The 19,899-nt window shown below is 40.0% G+C and overlaps 1 protein-coding gene across 1 annotated transcript; it reads right to left on the reverse strand.

The window, feature by feature from the left end:
* Nucleotides 1-2,284: 2,284 nt before the first annotated feature.
* LOC311001545 (butyrophilin-like protein 2) lies at nt 2,285-16,518 on the reverse strand (the record flags this gene model as incomplete). Its single annotated transcript, XM_083992629.1, has 8 exons — nt 16,473-16,518; nt 15,841-15,958; nt 14,812-15,153; nt 13,047-13,325; nt 12,850-12,957; nt 11,974-12,420; nt 3,241-3,522; nt 2,285-2,826 (listed from the first exon to the last, which is right to left on the reverse strand). Exons 2-8 carry the CDS (start codon nt 15,947-15,949, stop codon nt 2,285-2,287), a joined length of 2,109 nt encoding a protein of 702 aa, XP_083848755.1. The 5' UTR covers nt 15,950-15,958; nt 16,473-16,518.
* Nucleotides 16,519-19,899: the final 3,381 nt, after the last annotated feature.

The following is a 19,899-nucleotide window of genomic DNA, read 5'->3' on the forward strand; positions in this document are numbered from 1 at the left end:
GTTTTCACTGCCTTTGTCTCCTGATCAGCTGGCTCTGTGATCCTGGAGAGTCCTCTCCTTCCTGTGCTGGAAGGAGAAGTTGTGACTCTGCGCTGCAGAACCAAGATGACCTCCGTTGCCCAGGTGGCTGATTTCTATCGAGATGACATTCGCATCGGCACGGGCTCCCTTGGAGAGATGACCATCCCCAGTGTTTCTAAATCCCACCAGGGGCTCTACATGTGCAGCATCACTGACTATGGAGAATCACCAGAGAGCTGGTTGGCTGTCCGAGGTGAGACACTGAAGGTTTACGGTGGTCTGGTTCTTCAGCTCTATCAGGATCAATAGATGGAATTGAAAGTGTCAATGTTGGCAAAACGCCACAACAGTTAGTGTATTTGTGTTTAGTTTGTTAACCTTGTAGTGAGGTGTATTTCACTAAGAACTGACGACACTTTGATGTTGCCCTTTGGTCGCCAACATTCAAGGATATCATAAGGTTATCATAATTATATCACAGTGATACTATTACTAACAATAATCTGTCATTATGCTGTCTCTGTTGTCTTTGCAGCAGTTGCCACAGTCACTCGTCCTCAGACCACTCCTTCCTCAGACTGCTCCTGTCACATTTACCTCATCTTGAGGACAGTTTCCACACTTTTAATGGTGGCTCTGCTTCTGCTGCTGGTGGGACTACTTCACTGTGGGAAACTGAAAGTGACACAAAAATAACTGTCACCAACTCACATCCAAACAAGACTTGCCAGAACAAGGAGGATGTTGGATAGAAGACACGGTTTCTATGATTTTCTAGCGTCTCGTATCAACTCCATCTACCTAACAGACCTTTAACCTTAACTCTAGGCCTGGCAGACTTTCGGTGTGCAACATCTGCTCTTGTCAGACTAAAGACACAGTGACAGCCTAAGTCACGTAAAATAGCCACAGCAGCTGTTAGACTTACCTTCTCTTGCATGTTTATTCTCACTGACTGTTGAGGTTAAAGTGAAATGTAAAAACCACACAACATTCAACAGCTACTCAAACTATATAAAAAGATGCATGTGAGCATCTAACAGAAAACAAGAGAAAGTAACACACATTGTATAGATGGGTTGCCTTCAAGTTTTCGATCATTGTATTATGTGACAATTAATTTGACCTTTTAACAGTTTTCAAAGTAATTGTGACTTGTAATTTTTGTGGATAAAAATAAAAGTGACTTGAAAACAATCAAGTACAAAAAATGCACACATTTGCAGCTTTGTTGCTTATGGGGGAGTTTGCCTTGATTTCCATGACACCACGAGCTCCATTGATCAACATACAAATATATTTCTCATCATATTGTTTATGGGCCTAATACACAACAGTTTACTGCATGGGAAATGAAGATCACCATACGTCTGTTAGACATTTCTAGTGTTAGGGTTCGACTTTTTAATGTGTCTTCCAAAGTCTCATTCACACACTGTTGTTTTAATTTGACTTGATTTAACTTCTGTTGGGAAGAAAGTCTGGTGGTCGATTGATTTTCCTTTACGAGCAGTTCAGCTCTCACCACCAGAGGGAGATGTTTACTCTGATCTGTCTCCAACAGGACACCTCAATAAATCAAGTCGAATAATAAAATCTTCATCAAATTCAACATAAACTCCTTGAATTTACAACAAAGTAATGACTAAAACATGAACAAACGCACTCGTGTTGCTGAACTGAAACTGAATAAGTGGAAAGTGGAGCAACAGACTGGGCTCATTTCTTCAGCTGTTTTTGGTCACATGACCTGGATGATGTTTGGTGATTATAGACTGAGGTCAAACAAAGGTCACAGAGCTGGTTTGGAAGAACTAAGATCCATGTCTCTTCTGTTGGGAATACAAAGTTATACAATCATAATATTACAGTATAAGGGGCAACATCAACCAGAGCAGTCATTCAAGAAAACCACAAAAATTATCGTCATAAAATAGCTGTTTTCATCAAAAAGTGTTTCACTGAATGTTTTCTGTTGTTTTTACTTTCATGAGCACAACTTTACATTTTTGACTGTCGCTCTAATGGGCTTTATGCACAGCTCCACTACTTCCTGAAATATGCCAGCTCCTTTATTTCCTGTCTTACATTATTGGACCAACTGATTAATCCAGGTGTGCCTGACCATTGTTGTGAGGTCAGACACACCTGGATTAATCAATTGGTCCAATAATGAAAGACAGGAAATAAAGGAGCTGGCTTATTTCAGGAAGTAGTGGAGCTGTGCATAAAGCCCATTACTGATCGGAGGAGCTACACAGGCTCAAGGATCTGGTTTCTGCTCTGACTGTGATTCAGCTCTTTGTGCCTCTACCTGCTTCAGTTGCTCATTGATTTTCTCCTTGTGTTTCTCTTCTTCAGTCTTCTTGTCTGTCAGTGTCTTTAAAACACCCTCTGCCTTCTGCAGGAGTTTCTCTGTGTCATCATACAGACGGTCCTGAGCTTTTTGTACCTCCTCCAGGTGTTCCTTGGTGTTCAATATGATTCTCTGTAGTTGCATGTAGCCATTTGCTTTGTCACTTCCTGTTTGCTCCTCCACTGAAATAAGCTTTTTGTTCATGTCATCCTTCTCTTTCAGCATCTCATCTTTTTGACGTTTGATTTCCTCACAGAGCTTGTGGAGTTCCTTCTCCTGTTCCAACACAGTTTTATCTACCTGTTCCAAGTCTTTCTCTTGTTCCTCTCTCTTCTTTAACTCTTGGTCAAGTTTTGTCTTTTCTTCTTCCAAATCCTCCAGTTTCTTTCTCTCTGCCAGAAGCCACTCTCTGTGTTCTTTCTCTCTGTCCTCCAGCTGGAACTTTGTTTCTGTGTGAACATGAAAAATAGGACACTGGCTTGAATCTGCTGCATTTTGGTGAAAGGAGGTATGGAAGTGAACAACAGTGAGATAAGACGCTTTAATCTTTATGATGATTTTTCTTTTACTGCACTGTTATTTTACACTTTTTTTTCCTTCTTTCTAACATATCAGGAGTGTATGGTTTAGTATGAGTACCTATGTCTTTTTTCTGGCTCCACTTCCACATAACAAAAGATGCTGCACAAATGAAAGCGAGGACAATAACCAAGATGATGCTGAGACGAGCTGAAGAACAAAAGGTTGGGGGACATTCAGCTGAAAAGATAAAAACACAAAACAGATCTTTAGATTTTTTTTTTTTTACAACAACATCTCTGCTGATTGAAGGCTGGGGGAAAAAATCAAGATCAAATAATCACCTTGAATCTGAATGTGAGTGTCTCGGGTCTGGTTGATGGTCTTCTGTTGGACTCTACAGGTGAAGCTGTTGCTGTGTCTCTTCTCCACAGTCACTCTGCTGCTGACAGTATAGAGGACATCAGGACCTCTGACTGTCTCTGTAGGTCCAGCAGAGAGCAGCTTTCCCTCAGCGTCCAGCCACAGCAGCTCAGGCTCTGGATACCAGCCTTTAGACTCACACTGTAACACTATTGTGCTGTTGTTTAAGTCAATCTCTGTTATAACAGGTGAGGAGACAGAACCTGATGATGGCAGAGACATTCACCAAAAATGTTAATGTTTACCACCAATAACAGATTTTTTACTTGAATAATTTTTAAACTTACAATCCACTTACAGGATGTTGTTTAGTTGTATTAAACCAATAAACATTTTATACACCATCAAAACTTGTTGAGTTGTAAATAAGACATTGTACCTGCTACACAACCATCGGTCAGTAGAAGAAGAATCACAGTGTAACGATAAACCAATGCTCTGAGTCCAATTTTCAGGGAAAACATCATGGAGTTTTGGAGAGGGGAAATAGATCTACATTTGTAGAAAGTTTGACATTTATTAAACATCATCAGTCATCAAAACATAATAATCAAAGTTTGTTACTTCACCATCTGTCAATTAGCACGTAGGACTGAGAAAGTGTCTCCACACAAAAAACCATTAAAGCAATACTTAAGAACTTTAATTTTTGGTTGAGTTTGGCGGCGCCAGTGGACCAAAGAAGACCCTATTTACCATGAGCACCAGCACGTAGCGTCGTAAACATCCTGATCTCCCGGTTGCGTGCAACAACTCGGTGCTGACCTGTTAATCTGCCTATTTAGTGATTTTACAATCAGTATCTCCTCATTCATGGTGTCAACGGGGTGAAATGGTGTCTGAAAACCTCTGACCTGTTGACTTCAGGCCGGCCTCAGCCCATTACAACATTTTCATGGTGTAGCACTTCATACGAGTACTACACCTGTAAGTGGTACATGTAAGTAGAGCTTGTATTCATCCAACCAATATGAACCACAAACAGTAGGAAATAATAAGGCAACAAAGCAAGGCTTCTGGTAGCCTACAGAGTCAATGATTATTTGTGCTTGGTCTACAATTTGAAATGACACATTATTTTAAATTAAAAAGTAGTGAAAGTTATGATTTTCTTACCTATTTTTATCACAGAATCAGTTCGCCGGTCTGCAGATTCTGCAGGTCTTTATGGTCAAAGTCTCTGGGTTGACAGAAGTGTACTTTGACCCTGTCTCTTTGTTTTAATGTCTGTGCCATGTTCTCTTGTTCTCCTCCACCTGACCACGCCTCCTGCAGTGGTGGTTGGCTGACCTGTAATTAAATAACCGCCATCTTGTGTAGTTATCTTTTGTTGGTGAGATAATGAATAACTAGAAGAAACTCTAACAGAGCTTCCTTTTATATGCACATGTTGCAACAGCATACCTGTCCTGGATAAGGTGCACACTTTGAGAGTTTGTTTCTGTAGCACAAACTGTGTAAAATTAGTTAATGTAAGTGCCAAAAAAAAAAAAAAATTCTCTGATATTTCTCAAGAAAATTAACAAGATGAACTTCTTTATATCTGCACATCTTTCAGTGATGTCTACAAAAACATAACTGTACAGTTCTACCTCAAAAAAAAAAAATCAGTATCTTCCTCTTATTAGGGATTTGATCATGGTGGCAAACCGTGGTATGGATTCTACAGATTGTTAGTTACTGCCTTCCATTACAGGGTAGTGACAGTTTGTGTCTTTACTGTCTTGATGATAATAAACGGTGTAATAAGTGGCTGATGTGCAGCAGATGGCAGTATAGGACTGATGATATTGTTTCATATGTGTGAAGGCAGAGAAAGAGGAGGACTGACAGAAGTGTGTGGACATTCACAATGTTTATAGAATGTGTCTTATACCTAAAAAGGAAAAGCCAAGATTTACATAACTCAGCTGTTTCAGTTTTATCTACTACACTAGCTGTCAGCTACCCTCAGCCAACATCATCTGAATGTGACCTGTTGTGTCTGTCCCTCTAGTGGCCATTTGAGGAACTTCTGTTTTGGCTTGAATTTTCCCACAGATTCTTCTTTTCAAATCTCTTCTTGTTTTCCACATATGCACCCTAAGAAGGGTGGTCTTTTAACCACAAACCGATATAAAATGACTATGAAAAGAAAGCAACAATAGGTACGAACAATAGGTATAACACATGTGGACACCTGTCGAATGCCTCATCGTTTTTGGATTGAGATCACATTCATTGTAGTGTGCACTCAGGAGCACATTGACTCTGTCTGTGATATTTAATGTCCATGAAACAGAGTATTTTTAACCAGTAGAGCATCAAAAGCTTTGTGTACAGTCATAGTTCTATAACCTGCTGTGGCCTGGTCGCTGCACAGGAAGAGGAAGAACTGCAGCCTCATCTACGTCACATTTTGTTCTCATTCAGTCTGATGCTGAGACAGTCAGCAACAAGACAACATGGAGGTCACAGCTCTCTGCATCAGACTGTGTGAGTACTGCTTCTCATTTCACTCTGAATTTAAAATGAAGGTCAAATTTGATTACAACTTTACACAATAACTTTTTTGGTGAGGGTTTGGGTTGTTATAGTTGTGATAACTCAGGATATGATTGAAGAAATTGTGTTTTTCAGTTGCTGACAGCATCTATGTCTGATACACAGCTGTCTTCCTTTGTCTCTGCAGTGGTGAATGTACTGTTGCTGCACACCGCTCAAAGTCACAGCACTAACAATTCTCAGGACTCTGGTGAGTTGACAAACAAACATCTCTACCTCTTGTTTAACTCAAGTACAATACCTGAGTCGACATTGTCTAATTCTGTCAGATTCTCTTTCCCTGTCTCTGCATCAGGTGAAGCTGTTCTTCATGTTGCTCCAGACCGGCTGCAGTTCTTTGACTATGAGTCCATCTCAGTGAACTGTGTGGGGTCTCACAGCCCAGCAGGATGGAAAGTTATGAGAAGACTCAGCTCACATACGACTCAACCGGAGGCATCCACAGGAGTGTTGAACATTACAGCTGCCTCAGAGTCAGACAGTGGAGAATACTGGTGTGAAAATGGACAAGGAGACCGGTTCAGTGCTGTCAACATCTCTGTCACTGGTATGTTGGGAAAATATTAACTTGAGCAGTGTTATACTCTTCAAAAACTGAACTTTAACATACTAACTAGCAAGTATTTATGCTAAAATATTGACTTGAGCAATTCTGTATGCTCCAAAAATGGAGAAGTGCAAATATCACACAGAATAAATAGCAAACATTTATGGATTAAATGATGGTTTCTACGAATATTATGTTTAAAACTTTGATGAAACTGTCTTCATTGTCTTCTTGTTGAGGTGGTAATGTGATCCTGGAGAGTCCTGCTGTACCTGTGATGGAAGAAGATAATGTTACTCTGCGTTGTAGAGAAAGGGGATCTTCCTCAAACCCATTAGCTGATTTCTATAAAGATGGCCAAAATATTAGAACTGAGTATAAAGACAACATGGCCATTCTTAGTATTTCCATGAATGATTCAGGACGTTACAGTTGTAACATCTCTGGATCTGGAGCATCACCACAGAGCCGGCTGATTGTCAGAGGTGAGATTGACGTTATGTCAGAATATCAGTATCCTCAATAAGCTTATATGTGGAGCTCAAAGTAAAGTTAAAATTAGGGCCGGGACTCGATTAAAAAAAATAATCGAATTAATTAGAGGCTTTGTAATTAATTAATCGCAATTAATCACATTTTAATCGCATATAAATATTTGACCTGAGAACAGTGAGAAGCATTTTTTTTTCACATGGATTTTAGTATACCATTGAATACATAAGCTTAAGCATTCAAGGTGGTACTTAACCAAGACCAACAGACTAGGGATGCAAATTATCGATTAATTCATTAATCAATAGCTATTTGATACATACAGATTAAATGGTCTTTCCTTCCAATGCACTATGATGATTACTGTAGTATTTAACTAGGCTACTTAAATCACAGTAGCATAAACTGATTTGTTGAACTCAGCCTGATGTAAACATTAATAAAACTCAGTAACCAATCACACAGGCAGCTCCATGTTGTCCCTGTGTGATGTTTAGGGACAGGTCAGGACAGTCTGAAGACAGACAGCTCTGAGGGTGAAGTCCTATCATAATGAGATGAGTTGCACCTGTGACAGTGACAGGTCATAGATATAGCGCTGCAGCTGAGCAATTAGCGCTATATAGCGCATTTAGCGTGCGCCCGTGTCTGTGTATCTATGTGCAGGCAGAGATCAGAGATGGTGTTTTAAATAACCATGCTAGCGTTTCACCAGCTCTCATCTCTGCCAGTCAGCCTCTCAAACTGCCGCCTCTCTCGCGTGCGGGCGCACCGCACGTAGACACACGTGAGAAAAAAAAAAAAAAAAATTTGAAAAAAAAAAAAAAAAAAAAAATCATTTTTTTATAAGTGCGATTAAAATGCGTTAATTTTTTTAACGCGTTAATTTTTGTGTAATTAATTAATCGTAATTAACGCGTTAAAGTCCCAGCCCTAGTTAAAATTAAATATTTCAGACTTGAATTATCACCAATTTTTTCAACATGTTTTGCTAGAATATCGTCCTTCTCCCACACCTGAAGGGAAAAAACCTCAACAGGATCAAGAGTCTCCTCTCCACCCTCGACCAGTCCAGCTCTCCGTCCTGTTCCTTGTGTTCATCGTCGCTTTATGTTTGGCTGTGCTGCTCTTGGTTCTGGGACTACTTCACTGTTGGAGACAAAAAGGTTCGCCAGATTCAGTTATAGAATTGATCATTATTGGCATAATCACCCAGAAATATTGATTCTTCTTTGATTTAGAATTGCTTTGTAACTCGTGCTTCCATATTCCCATGTTCCCCTTCTAGCAACCGAGCAAACATCTGACCCAGGTGAGTGAGTGAGTGCGTGCCACTTTGTCAGGGAAACACAAAGCACATACACTATTTGCATACTTAAAGAAATTAATAAAAGAAATTAAAATAAGATATGTTTAAGATTATAAAAATGTATGCTTTTTCAGTCTATGAAAATGTTGGAGATGATCCCGCATATGCTCGGGTCAGAAAACAGAAGAGAAACACAGGTACTTCCTTCACAACCTCTTTTTTATAATCATATTAGATTTTTGTTTGTTTCATATTGTCATGAACTCACAGGAGGAGACGTAACATTTATGTCTGTTTTCTGGTTCTGACAAAGTTTTCTTTGTTGCTGCAAAAACAAAAATACGTGCAATAAATCATTGATATCAATTCAGTATGAAATGTTTTTTTCATACGGCTTTATCAGCCTTGACCTTTTAATTAAGGATCTCAACAGGAAGCGTAATAGTAAAAGTAATTATACTATGTGGTTTTTGCTTTTGGTTAGTAAAAAAAAGTGGGGGATCTTTTCAAATCTTAATAAGATGGCTATATGTTAAACATATATGGCTTAATGAATCCTGTATTTGATATTGGCAATGGGTCATCTTTGGCATATTCTATTTGAATAATTTATTTTAGATTTAAAGGAGAAGTGCCATTTTTACAACCTGGACCATATTTCTGGCATAAAATACAGTTGTTTACCAAGTTATCCATATAACTTGGGTGTCATTAGGAGTCATTCAGATGATATTTACATCCATTCAATAGTTGTGTTTGTCCATATACTGTAGTGGGAGCGACCAAGACTGCAGCCTTTAAATAACACATTATCTGCCATGAAACTCGTTCATTTCACCAATATTTTGTTGTGTTTCGCTAGTGCTATTCCACAAGAACATCACCAGTTAACATTTATTCGGAGGCATGCAGCAGTTTGTTGTTCTCTGGCCAGATGTTCCTCTCTCTGCCACCACATCCGTAGACTCTTGCTCAGAACAGTGAGGAAGTCCGTCATGTTCAAAGTCTCAATCTGACAAATATTCAGCCATGTTGCACAAAACTAGCAGTAGCAAATTCCAGATAAACAAGTTGACTGCCGCAAAAAAAGAAGCTGACCATCACAGAGTGAAGGACTCTTTTTTTTTTTTTTTAATCAATCAATTATATAGAGAACAATACTGTTAAGCCAGGGGTATTATAGTTATAAAAATTACATCATCCAGTTCAGAGGTCAGTAGGTCAATCTACAGACCCTGGATGACGATAGCAGGCAACTCCAGACTTAAAGAGGAATAGCACTAGCCTATCATAACAACGTGTTGGTGAAATGAATGAGTTTCGTGGCAGGTAATGTGGTATATAAGGTCCAGGTTGTTAAAAAACGACACTTCTCCTTTAAAGAAATATAAAATAAGTCTTCAACAAAAAAAGCAATCAACAAACTAATCAAGTAATGAGCCTTTTTCAATACCACTTCATCAACAACCATCAACAAGTTACTGTTGTTGCTGACTGTGACTTTCTCCCTGTTTCAGGTGTTGTGGAGGAACACACACCCGATCCAAACGATGTCAGCTACGCTACTGTCAGAAGGAAGGAGACGGACACAGGTCGGTTACTGACGCGTAATTCAAATTGTTAGTTTGCATGACGTTGGTCATCGTGGTGATCTGAAAGTGTTATACGTGTCGTAGTGAAGGGATTTTTTTTTCTTTTTTAAATTCAGAAACAGAAGGTGTGAAACCAATCTCTCAAAAATATCAGCACTAAAAACTAAATCAGTCTGGCTGTGCTTTGCATGTCTCTCAGAGGTTGAGTTAATCTTTAATTAATCTTTCTCTTTCAGCTTTGACCACATTTAACTCGTCTTGAGGTCGAGTTTCACACTATTTAATGGAACGTCTTCAGAGTGATAAAGTCAAAGTGACTCAGAAATACCTGACACCTTCTCACATGTAAACACAACCAGTCAACACAAGGAGGATGTTGGATGGTTGGATGATTTTACATTCAGCTCCTTCTGCTTCACCGACCTTTGACCTGGACGCCATGTTGCTGTTAGAGTTTTATTCATGTGTGACTCTCATGTGAGACTAAAAACCCAGTGGCAGCTTCAATCACAGGAAATAGCTACAGAAGCTGAGAGACCGACTTCCCCCTGCATGTTTATTCTCACACTGACTGTTGAGGTCGAAGTGAAAGCTTCAAAATCACGTAGGCATTGAAGAGGTGTCAGAAAACAAAAGACATTTCTTATCTTGTATAAGAAATGTCATAATAGTTGGGCCCTTTGAAAGACTTTATATCTGACATGCAGAGTGAGGTGTGAAGTGTTGAGTTCAAATAACTGTTATAGATCATTGTTTCCTTTTTTCTTTCCAATGCTGTGTTATGACTGATGAATTGTTTTAATGTTTGATGAATTGACCACACTGAGGTCACAAGAAATTAAATATGACATTGGGAGGTTTGAAAAAGTTAGAAAAAAATGTTGTTTTTTACATTTTAGGGGACAGAAATGAAAAGTGACTTACCTAATGATGGTGTCAGCTATAGAGACTCCATTTCAGTGTGAGTTTGCCTTGATTTCATCATGACACCATGAGCTCCATTGATTTTCATACAACTTTAATTGTTTCATTATGTTATTGATATGTACATACATATTAGTGATTTACTACAAGAGAAATAAAAATCATCATAAGTCAATTAAACATTTCTAGTGTTAGTGTTTGACTTTTCTTGTGTCTACAAAAGTCTCATTCACACACTGTTATGATTGGATTAGCTTTCTGTCTTTTGAGCTTTGAGCTGCTCTCACCACCAGAGGGCGGTGTTTACTCTGATCTGACTCCAACAGGACGCCTCAATAAATCAAGTCAAAGAATACAATCTGCATCAAATTCAGCATAAACTCCCTGAACCTACAACAAATATTAATGTTAACCATGAAAAAGAGGAAACAACCTGCAGCTAAAAGTGACTAGAACATGAACAAACACACTCATGTTGCTGAACTGAAACACACTCGGCTCATTTCCCTGTTTGGTTTCTGAGGTCATGTGACCTGGATGATGTTTGGTGGTGATAGACTGAGGTCAAACAGAGGTCACAGAGCTGGTTTGGATTAACAACAATAAATCAATCTCACTTATATCGCCTATTAAAAAAACATGGAAGAAAAAACAAAACAATGTGACTTTACAACAAATAAAGCACAACATGTGTAAAAAAAAAAAAAAAAAAAAAAAAAACATGCAACTAAGAAACAACTGAAACAGAGACACTTTCGCTGTTGAAGTGAAACTGAAGCACTAGGTCAATGTAACAACACACAGACACACACACTGAGGTCAAACAAAGGTCACAGAGCTGGTTTGAACAGAAACTGATCACATGACCAAACTGTGGCTCTGACCTGAATAAAACTAATTCAGCGTGTAACAAGTGTCTCTCATATAAGATGATCTGTTTCCTCCTCTTTTTCTGACTGAAGTCTCTCTGGACCTCCTCTCGCTCCTTCTTTCCCACTTCCTCTCTCTGGTCCTCTCACCTCCGGCTCTCTCAGCTTCTCTGTCTTTTTTATGTCTTTCTCTGTTTGTTCTCCTTCCCTCTTTCCTTTCTCTAACTGAGGTCCCTCTGAACATCCTCTCACTTTTTCTTTCTTATCTTCTCTCTCTCCTTCTCTCACCTCCTCTCTCTTCTTCTCTATCTTTTTCATGTCTTTCTCTATTTGTTCTCTTTCCCTCTCTAGTTTTCCCTTCCTCTCTGTCATTCTACTCGTCATTTCTTCTGTGTCCGTCAGTAGTTGGTCTGTGTTTGCTAGCTGTGCCTTTTGATCCTCTATCCCCCCCTCCAGATGCTTTACATTTTCAATCTTCTTTTTCCTGTCCATAACAAATTTGCCCTCCAAATTCTTCTCTCCCTCCTCTTTACATTTTCTCATCACTTCCAGTGTTGACCTGAGTGTCTCTTTCTGCTTCCCCAGATATTTCCTCTGTTTCTTCAGCATTAAAATCATGTCTTCCACATGTTTCTGTTCTTCCTCACTCCTCTTTTTTTCCTCATCAAGTTTTTCCATTGCCGTGTCCAGATACTTCATCTTCTCCCTGCTGGTCATTAAATGCTCCGTGGCTTCATGTTCCGCCATCAGAAATTGGAGCTCTAGGTTATTGCTTCTTGTTGTATTTTTGTCTGGTTCAGTTTTATCCGGGCACTTTTCAGTTCCTGTGTGAAGACAGAGGGATAAATTGTGTGTTGGATAATTTTGAAATAGATGATAAAACAACTGCAGAAGGAGATAAACTGTCTGTACGGTCACTTAATCCAGGGTACGGTCTCAGTGACAGCAGGTCAGACAAAGTTTATCCAGACTTGTAGTCCAGACTGATGCCAATGTGAGGCAATAAGGAGACAGCTTTTAATCTGACCCCTGAACCATCAACTACCACCTTTTATTGTAAAGCAGCATCAGCTCTACTGCTCACTCTGCTCCTGCTCCATCCCTAGACTCAGATATACATTACTGTAATCTCTTTGTTTGGAAGAGAAACCAACTAACAACCTCAATTCACAATATCATGTCACAGTAACCATCTAAGTAACAGGGCTAGAAACTTTTCATTTACATAGAATTTAGAAAAATATGTCACTTACTCTTTATTCTCCATGCAACAAGAGCAACTGTGAGGATACACATGAAGCAGGCAACCAGGCTGATAGTGATGCGAACTGCAGTAGTAGACTGAGTATTGAAGAAATCATCTGGAACCAAACACAGAAGGAAAAATTGTATTTTCATGCATCTGAAACTGACAGTCATAGCCTTAGGATCTCGTGAACTATTTCCCCACCTCGAACATGAATCTGTGCCTCTGTGGTCTGGTTGATGGTCTTCTGTTGGACTCTGCAGGTGAAGCTGCTGCTGTGTTGCTTCTCCACAGTCACTCTGCTGCTGACAGTGTAGAGTTTATCAGGACCTGTCACCGTTTCTGAAGTCCCAGTGGAGAGAAGTTTCCCCTTACTGTCCAGCCAGGAGGCCTCAGGCTCTGGGTACCAGCCTTTAGATTCACAGTCCAACAACACTCCGTTGCTGACTTTAGAAATTACGATTTTGGGTGAGGACACTGAACCTGATAGAAAGCAGAAACGCCAAGAAGCCGTGTGAATGTAACATTACCACAAGAATGAAAATCATGATCATGAACAAGATGTTCTTCTGATTGTCCCAACATCCTTTTATAGAACGGTTCAGATATCCATGTGGATGAACACATTACTCTTGGTTTCCTTTCTGAAGGTCTCTTGTGTCACTCTGTTTTAATCTTAGGGAGATATTAGTACCGATGAAACCTCCCTGTCACCCTGACCTTATCAACTGTAGAATCAGCACCAGGTTCTCCTGGTTAGTGTCACAAAGAAAACGCCTTTGCATAGCCACCATCATGATGCTACTTAAAGGGATATTCCAGGATAATTGACTTGTCAGGGCTTCTGCATAGGATACAGCTGGAGGAGAGTGGGTGAGTTGTGTTTTCGTCTCTTTTCAATAGAAACCAGGAAAAGCTAGCAGGTGTTTGAGGCCACATATTATGGGCTGGGACCCTGTTTGTACAGTTGATGAAGTTTGGTGTTGTTTTGAGCATTATTTGTGGTTATGAGTGGCTTTTTGATGGTGGTTTGGCTCATGGCTCCATAGACAGCAGTGTTTTTCTATCTATTTCTGGAGGGGGGGGGGGGGTTCTACTAGGTCTGACGGTGCGTTAGACCACGGGTTAAACTTACGTCGGAATATCCCTTTAAAGGTATATTTGTAAGAATTACTCCCATCTAGCGTTGCAGTTGTAGATCGCAAGCAACTCAATCGTATTTTTCGCGCTGCATTCATGTGAAATCGGGCTTAAGGCAGACGGACAACAGCCGCTGCACGTAACTACATAAACAAGCCTCTATGTAAACAAGTGGTCCGTTGCATGAGACAAAACAATACACGTGACAATATGTTGTCATGGCGATGTCGTATTGTTGACCTGACCCACGTTTTACCGGCTTTCTCTGGACTTCTGTGACTAAAATGGTTTGTTACAGACGGCCGTCTGCCCGACTGCAGGTGAATGCAGCATTCAGGTGCAGTCCTCACAGTCCTCACTGCGTTACCGGGGTGACTTTTCATAGACGCCACCTCGACCTGAGCCGACAGCTCCGGTGTCTCCGCTGAGTTTCCGTGGTTTCCTACCGTCACGCTGCCACTGAACGTAAAAACATGGCGACACCACATGGCAGCAGCACCGAGCTTACCCGCTCCATGGAGATATGAATGATATGAACGGCTAATTCAGAGCTGAAAGGAACACTTCACTTTGTTGATGGGGGGGATTACTGATGAATGAAAAACGTACTTTTGAATGAAATAATCGATTTTCGTGAATAGATAACAGGAGAACTTACACAATGTACCTTTAAGGACCCTGTGCTCTTCAACATAAATGTCCTTTAGTCCCTTTACATTTCAGGGAGGATAATCAATTTTTTTTGACTTTCATCACACTTTTTGTAATGCTTTCAAAGCTACCCTGGATAATTTTAGACTTTTAAACATGGATGAATGTAGCAGCTCACCTACAACAAGCTCAACCATAGATTCAGTGATAGATCCGGGAACGAGGCATTGGTACGTTCCTGCATCAGAGAGACCGACACTGGAGAGTTTCAGAGAAAGGTCTCCACACTTCAGCCTGTTGTCGGACAGTGACGTTCTCCCTGTGTACGATGGATTCTGCTCATCCAGAAGATCTCCTCTATCTCGCCTCAAATGGACAAACTTCGGTTCGAGGTCAGGTCTTGTCCACTCCACAGTCACGTCAAGAGGATTTCCTGAAGATCTTAGATGACATGGCAAAATGATGTCATTGCCAATCATTGCCATGATTGGCTGAGGTGGTCCAGTCGTCTGAGACTGACCTAAGGAGGAAAAGAAAAGTCATCTTACTTAATGTCCTACATTTACTTGTGTAAAAAAGGTGTGGGTTCAATAGAAGCCAAAACAAAACCTTTACATCTTAACACCAGTCAACCTTAACTGATTAACATCACTGCCACTGATGCTGCAATACATAACTAGTGAGGTGACCCCTGGTGGCCAGAGGCAGAAAGTGCAGGATTACAGGCACATTGAAAATCCTGACCTTCACTAAGACTCTCTGAAGTCAGTCACTGGAGAGACACAAAAAATGTCTCATATACTTTTTGAGTTTTATCATGAATTCACCCTTCAGAGATGACTGACTCTTCCTCAATCGTATTTCAAAGTCCACCCACTTTATCAGATACAGTGCTGATTAATCTTTTACCACTGTTTGTCATTGTCAGCTCCATCCATAAAGACTTTATAGCTTCATATCAGCTATGAATATTTAGCTTTTAACAGCAACAGTATGAGCTCTTATTACAGTAGTCTCTGGTCTGTGAACATTTTCTGTGATAAATAGAGTAGACAATGTAACCAAAGCAACAGTGCTTTTAAAATATTAATGCATCAAAACTGGTGGAAACATGGGCTGTAACAACACTCTGTAATAATCCGTCCTGACATGACAAATATTCTATGTTATTGATCTTCACACAATAACAACAGCTTTCAACATTTACCTCCACAAGAGTGTGTCAGAAGAAGAAGGACGACAGCATGATGCAAAACCACAAGACTGAAGTCACTGAGCTGAGCTCTCATGAAGGGTCTCTCCTCTGCATCAGTCATCTTGGAGTTCTGGGGATGAAAAACACAAAAAAAGTCAACTCTAAGACATGTGAGACCAAACTGAACACATATTATAAAAACAGGTTTTTGTTCAACGTCCTTCAAAAAAAAAGGCGGTAAGACATGAAGCATGTTGGTCGATCAGGGGCCTGGAAAAAGGTTCTAGGTGACCACACAGGTGGTTTACACCCTGGATAGATTTTTATTTTGTATTACCAACTCAAAACAGAATTCGCACTGAGGTTAAAACAGGAGAAACAACAAGACAATGTCGTTTTTTAACTGTGCAAAATGTAGAAAAACATAAATTCTATCTATTCTTTCTATTCAACCTGTGTGTTTCTTAATCTAACTTGGCTCAATTGAAATGGCCGCTGTGTTCATGGTAGAACCATTGGTTCCGTGTATGTAATGTGTTGTTAACACCCAACTGGCTCTATAAAGCTTCACATGTCTATGAATAATAAAGGAATGTCGTTAGTTAAATCTAGTAATGAGTTACATAAAAGTAAATCCTACATACCTGCTCTGCGTCAAAGTGCTGTCTAACCTCGAAGTAAAGTAGCTGCAGGGTCAAAGTCTGCAATACCGTATTTCCTCAAATAGTAGCCAGGGCCTTTGTTTACACAACTGCCCAGGATACCAGGCCTTTATTGGGGGCAGGCTTTTATTTGAGGTAGGCATTTTACATACTTTTTTCAATTCACCTTTTTAAGGTACTTGCAGATATTTCAATACAATAGTGTTTCATGTCTAAATATTCAGGGCAATCTCAGCTCTATGTATTCCAAGGCCCATTTCTGGCCTAGAGCACTGTAATGGAAATAATTTAGGCCAAATGCTGAAAATTTGAAGTCAAATCTATTGTGAAAACTAGGGCTGTAGTCAATGTTGGAGTACTCAAGTACTCAGTCAGCTTGGGCAGTGTCCGAGTGCCATTTCACTACTCTGGTTTTTTTTTTTGACCAGGTCTGTATTTTGCGCCGGCCTTTAGTGGTTCGTGTAAACAAAGCCCCCAGGCATTATATAAGACCCGGCTATTAGTTGAATACCAGCCACTATTTGAGGAAATACGGTATCATCAATTGCAATAAATCACACATGGCCTGGATTACATGGGGTGTGGAATCAGGCAGAGCCAAGATGGTTGGAGTGGAACAGTTCACTTGGCTTTACAGAGGCCACGCCCATCTACGCCTGCCGTCTATGGACAAACAGCCACCCTCTGATCAAGTCACTGCCTTAAAACTTCTTTTATTATAAATTTAAAAAAAAACATTTACTAATGTTTCACCCACAGATTTATGTCTTACCAGTGGCTTGTATGGTTGGGGTCTTCGGCTCTGTTTGCCTATCTGTGAAAGTCAGCGCACGCCACTGTGTCTTACTATTACAACTGATAGTCTCTTTATTGGAGGCAACAACACGTCCAGAGTTCACATCCAATAAAACAGACCATAAACCTACACACCTACAGAAAATGAAAGGACAAAGACAAGTTTCTAGTTATGACCTGGCATTGTGAACACTGATCCGTTGTTCATACAGTCTGAAAGGAATTTACAGGAACTGTAAAGTAATCAAGGTCAAATGTGATTTATTGCAGTTGATAATATTGTAGATTTCTCCGACATGAGACAACTCTTTGCACAGAAGGTATGTACAACTTGTTTCTAGAATTAAGTAACTACATTTATTTATTTTTCATACATATGTGTAGCTTTATAGAGCTGTATATATGTACACGGAACCAGGGCATCTACCATGAACACAGCGGCCATTTCAATTGAGCAATCATCCATGTTACATTTTTAAAAAAGAAAATGCATTGATAGCATAGGGAAAACTATGAAGGAGTATTAGGGCCAGCCAAAAAAAAAAAAACGAAATCCAGGGCAAGGGAAAAAAGTAAGCAAAAAAAAAAAAAAATCCGGCACAAGAAAAAAAAAAAAAAAGCCAGGCAAAAAAAAAAAAAAAAAACTGCAGAGGCTTGACCACGTAGCCCACCACAACAAAGCGACAAGCGACTGTCTGCTAAATGACAGCAGCAGAGTGACAGACAGGCTGCCAGACATCCAGACTTGTACTAGTCCAAGTCTGGATAACTTTGTCTGACCTGCTGTCCCTGAGACCCTACCCTGGATTAAGTGACCGTAGACAGTTTATCTCCTTCTGCAGTTGTTTTATCATCTATTTCAAAATGATCCAAACACACGATTTATCCCTCTGTCTTCCCACAGAAACTGAGATGTGTCAGGATAAAACTGAACCAAGCCAAAACCTAGAGCTCCAATTTCTGATGGAGGAACATGAAGCCAAGGAGCTTTTAATGACCAGCAGGGAGAAGATGAAGTATCTGGACACGGCAATGGAAAAACTTAAAGAGGAAGAAAAGAGGAGTAAGGAAGAACGGATAGATGTGGAAGACGTGATTTCAATGCTGAAGAACCAGAAGAACTATCTGGGGGAGCAGAAAGAGACAATCAAGTCCTCACTGGAAGTGATGAGAAGATGGAAAGAGGGGGAAGAGAAGAAGAAGAAAAAGAAAAACACTGAAATGGTAGAGGACCTGGTGAGTAGAATTTCGGATCAAGTGAAACAGTTAGCAAATACAGTTCAACTACTGACGGACACAGAAGAAATGATGATGAGAATGACAGAGAGGAAGGGAAAACTAGAGAAGGAAAGAGAACAAATAGAGAAAGACAGGAAAAAGAGAGAGAAGCAGAGAGAGGAGGTGAGAGAAGCAGAGAAAGGAGAGAGAGGGGGTGAGAGAGAAGGGAAGAAAGAAGAAGTGAGAGGAGGTTCAGACGGACTTCAGTCAGGGAAAGGACAGAGGGAAGGAGAACAAACAGAGAAAGACATGAAAAAGACAGAGAAGCAGAGAGAGGAGGTGAGAGAAGGAGGAGAGAGAGGACCAGAGAGAGGAAATGGGGAAGAAGGAGCGAGAGGAGGTCCAGAGAGACTTCGGTCAGAAAAAGAGGAAACAGATCATCTTATATGAGAGACTCTTGTTACACACTGAATTAGTTTTATTCAGGTCAGAGCCACAGTTTGGTCATGTGATCAGTTTCTGTTCAAACAGCTCTGTGACCTTTGTTTGACCTCAGTGTGTGTGTCTGTGTGTGTGTGTTGTTTCACTGACCCAGTGCTTCAGTTTCACTTCAACAGAGAAAGTGTCTCTGTTTCAGTTGTTTCTTAGTTGCATGTTTTTGTTTTGTTTGTTTTTTTACACATGTTGTGCTTTATTTGTTGTAAAGTCACATTGTTTTGTTTTTTCTTCCATGATTTTTTTTTATAAGAGATAAGAGAGATTGATTTATTGTTGTTAATCCAAACCAGCTGACCTGTGACCTCTGTTTGACCTCAGTCTATCACCACCAAACATCATCCAGGTCACATGACCTCAGAAACTGAAAAGGGAAATGAGCTGAGTGTGTTTCAGTTCAGCAACATCAGTGTTTGTTCATGTTTTAGTCATTTCCAAGCTGCAGGTTGTTTCCTCTTTTACGTATTTTGCTTCAATATTTGTTGTAAATTCAACGAGTTTAAGTTTTTATTTTAATCTTTGACCTGATTTATTGAGGCGTCCTGTTGGAGTCAGATCAGAGTAAACACCGCCCTCTGGTGGTGAGAGCAGCTCAAAGCTCGAGAGAGAGAGAGAGAGAAAGCTAATCAAATCATAACAGTGTGTGAATGAGACTTTTGTAGACACATGAAAAGTCAAACACTAACACTAGAACTGTTTAATTGACTCATGATGGTCTTTGTCTCATGTAGTAAATCACTGTGTAATATGTACATATCAACAACAAAGTTACACAAATAACTTTGTAAGAAAATCAATGAAGCTCATGGTGTCATGATGAAATCAAGCCAAACTCACACATAAACAAAACTGAAAATGTACACACTGAACTGGAGTCTCTACAGCATCATTTGTCATGAAG

Source organism: Trachurus trachurus (assembly GCF_905171665.1).
Source record: "Trachurus trachurus genome assembly, chromosome: 18".
Taxonomy (NCBI): Eukaryota; Metazoa; Chordata; class Actinopteri; order Carangiformes; family Carangidae; genus Trachurus; species Trachurus trachurus.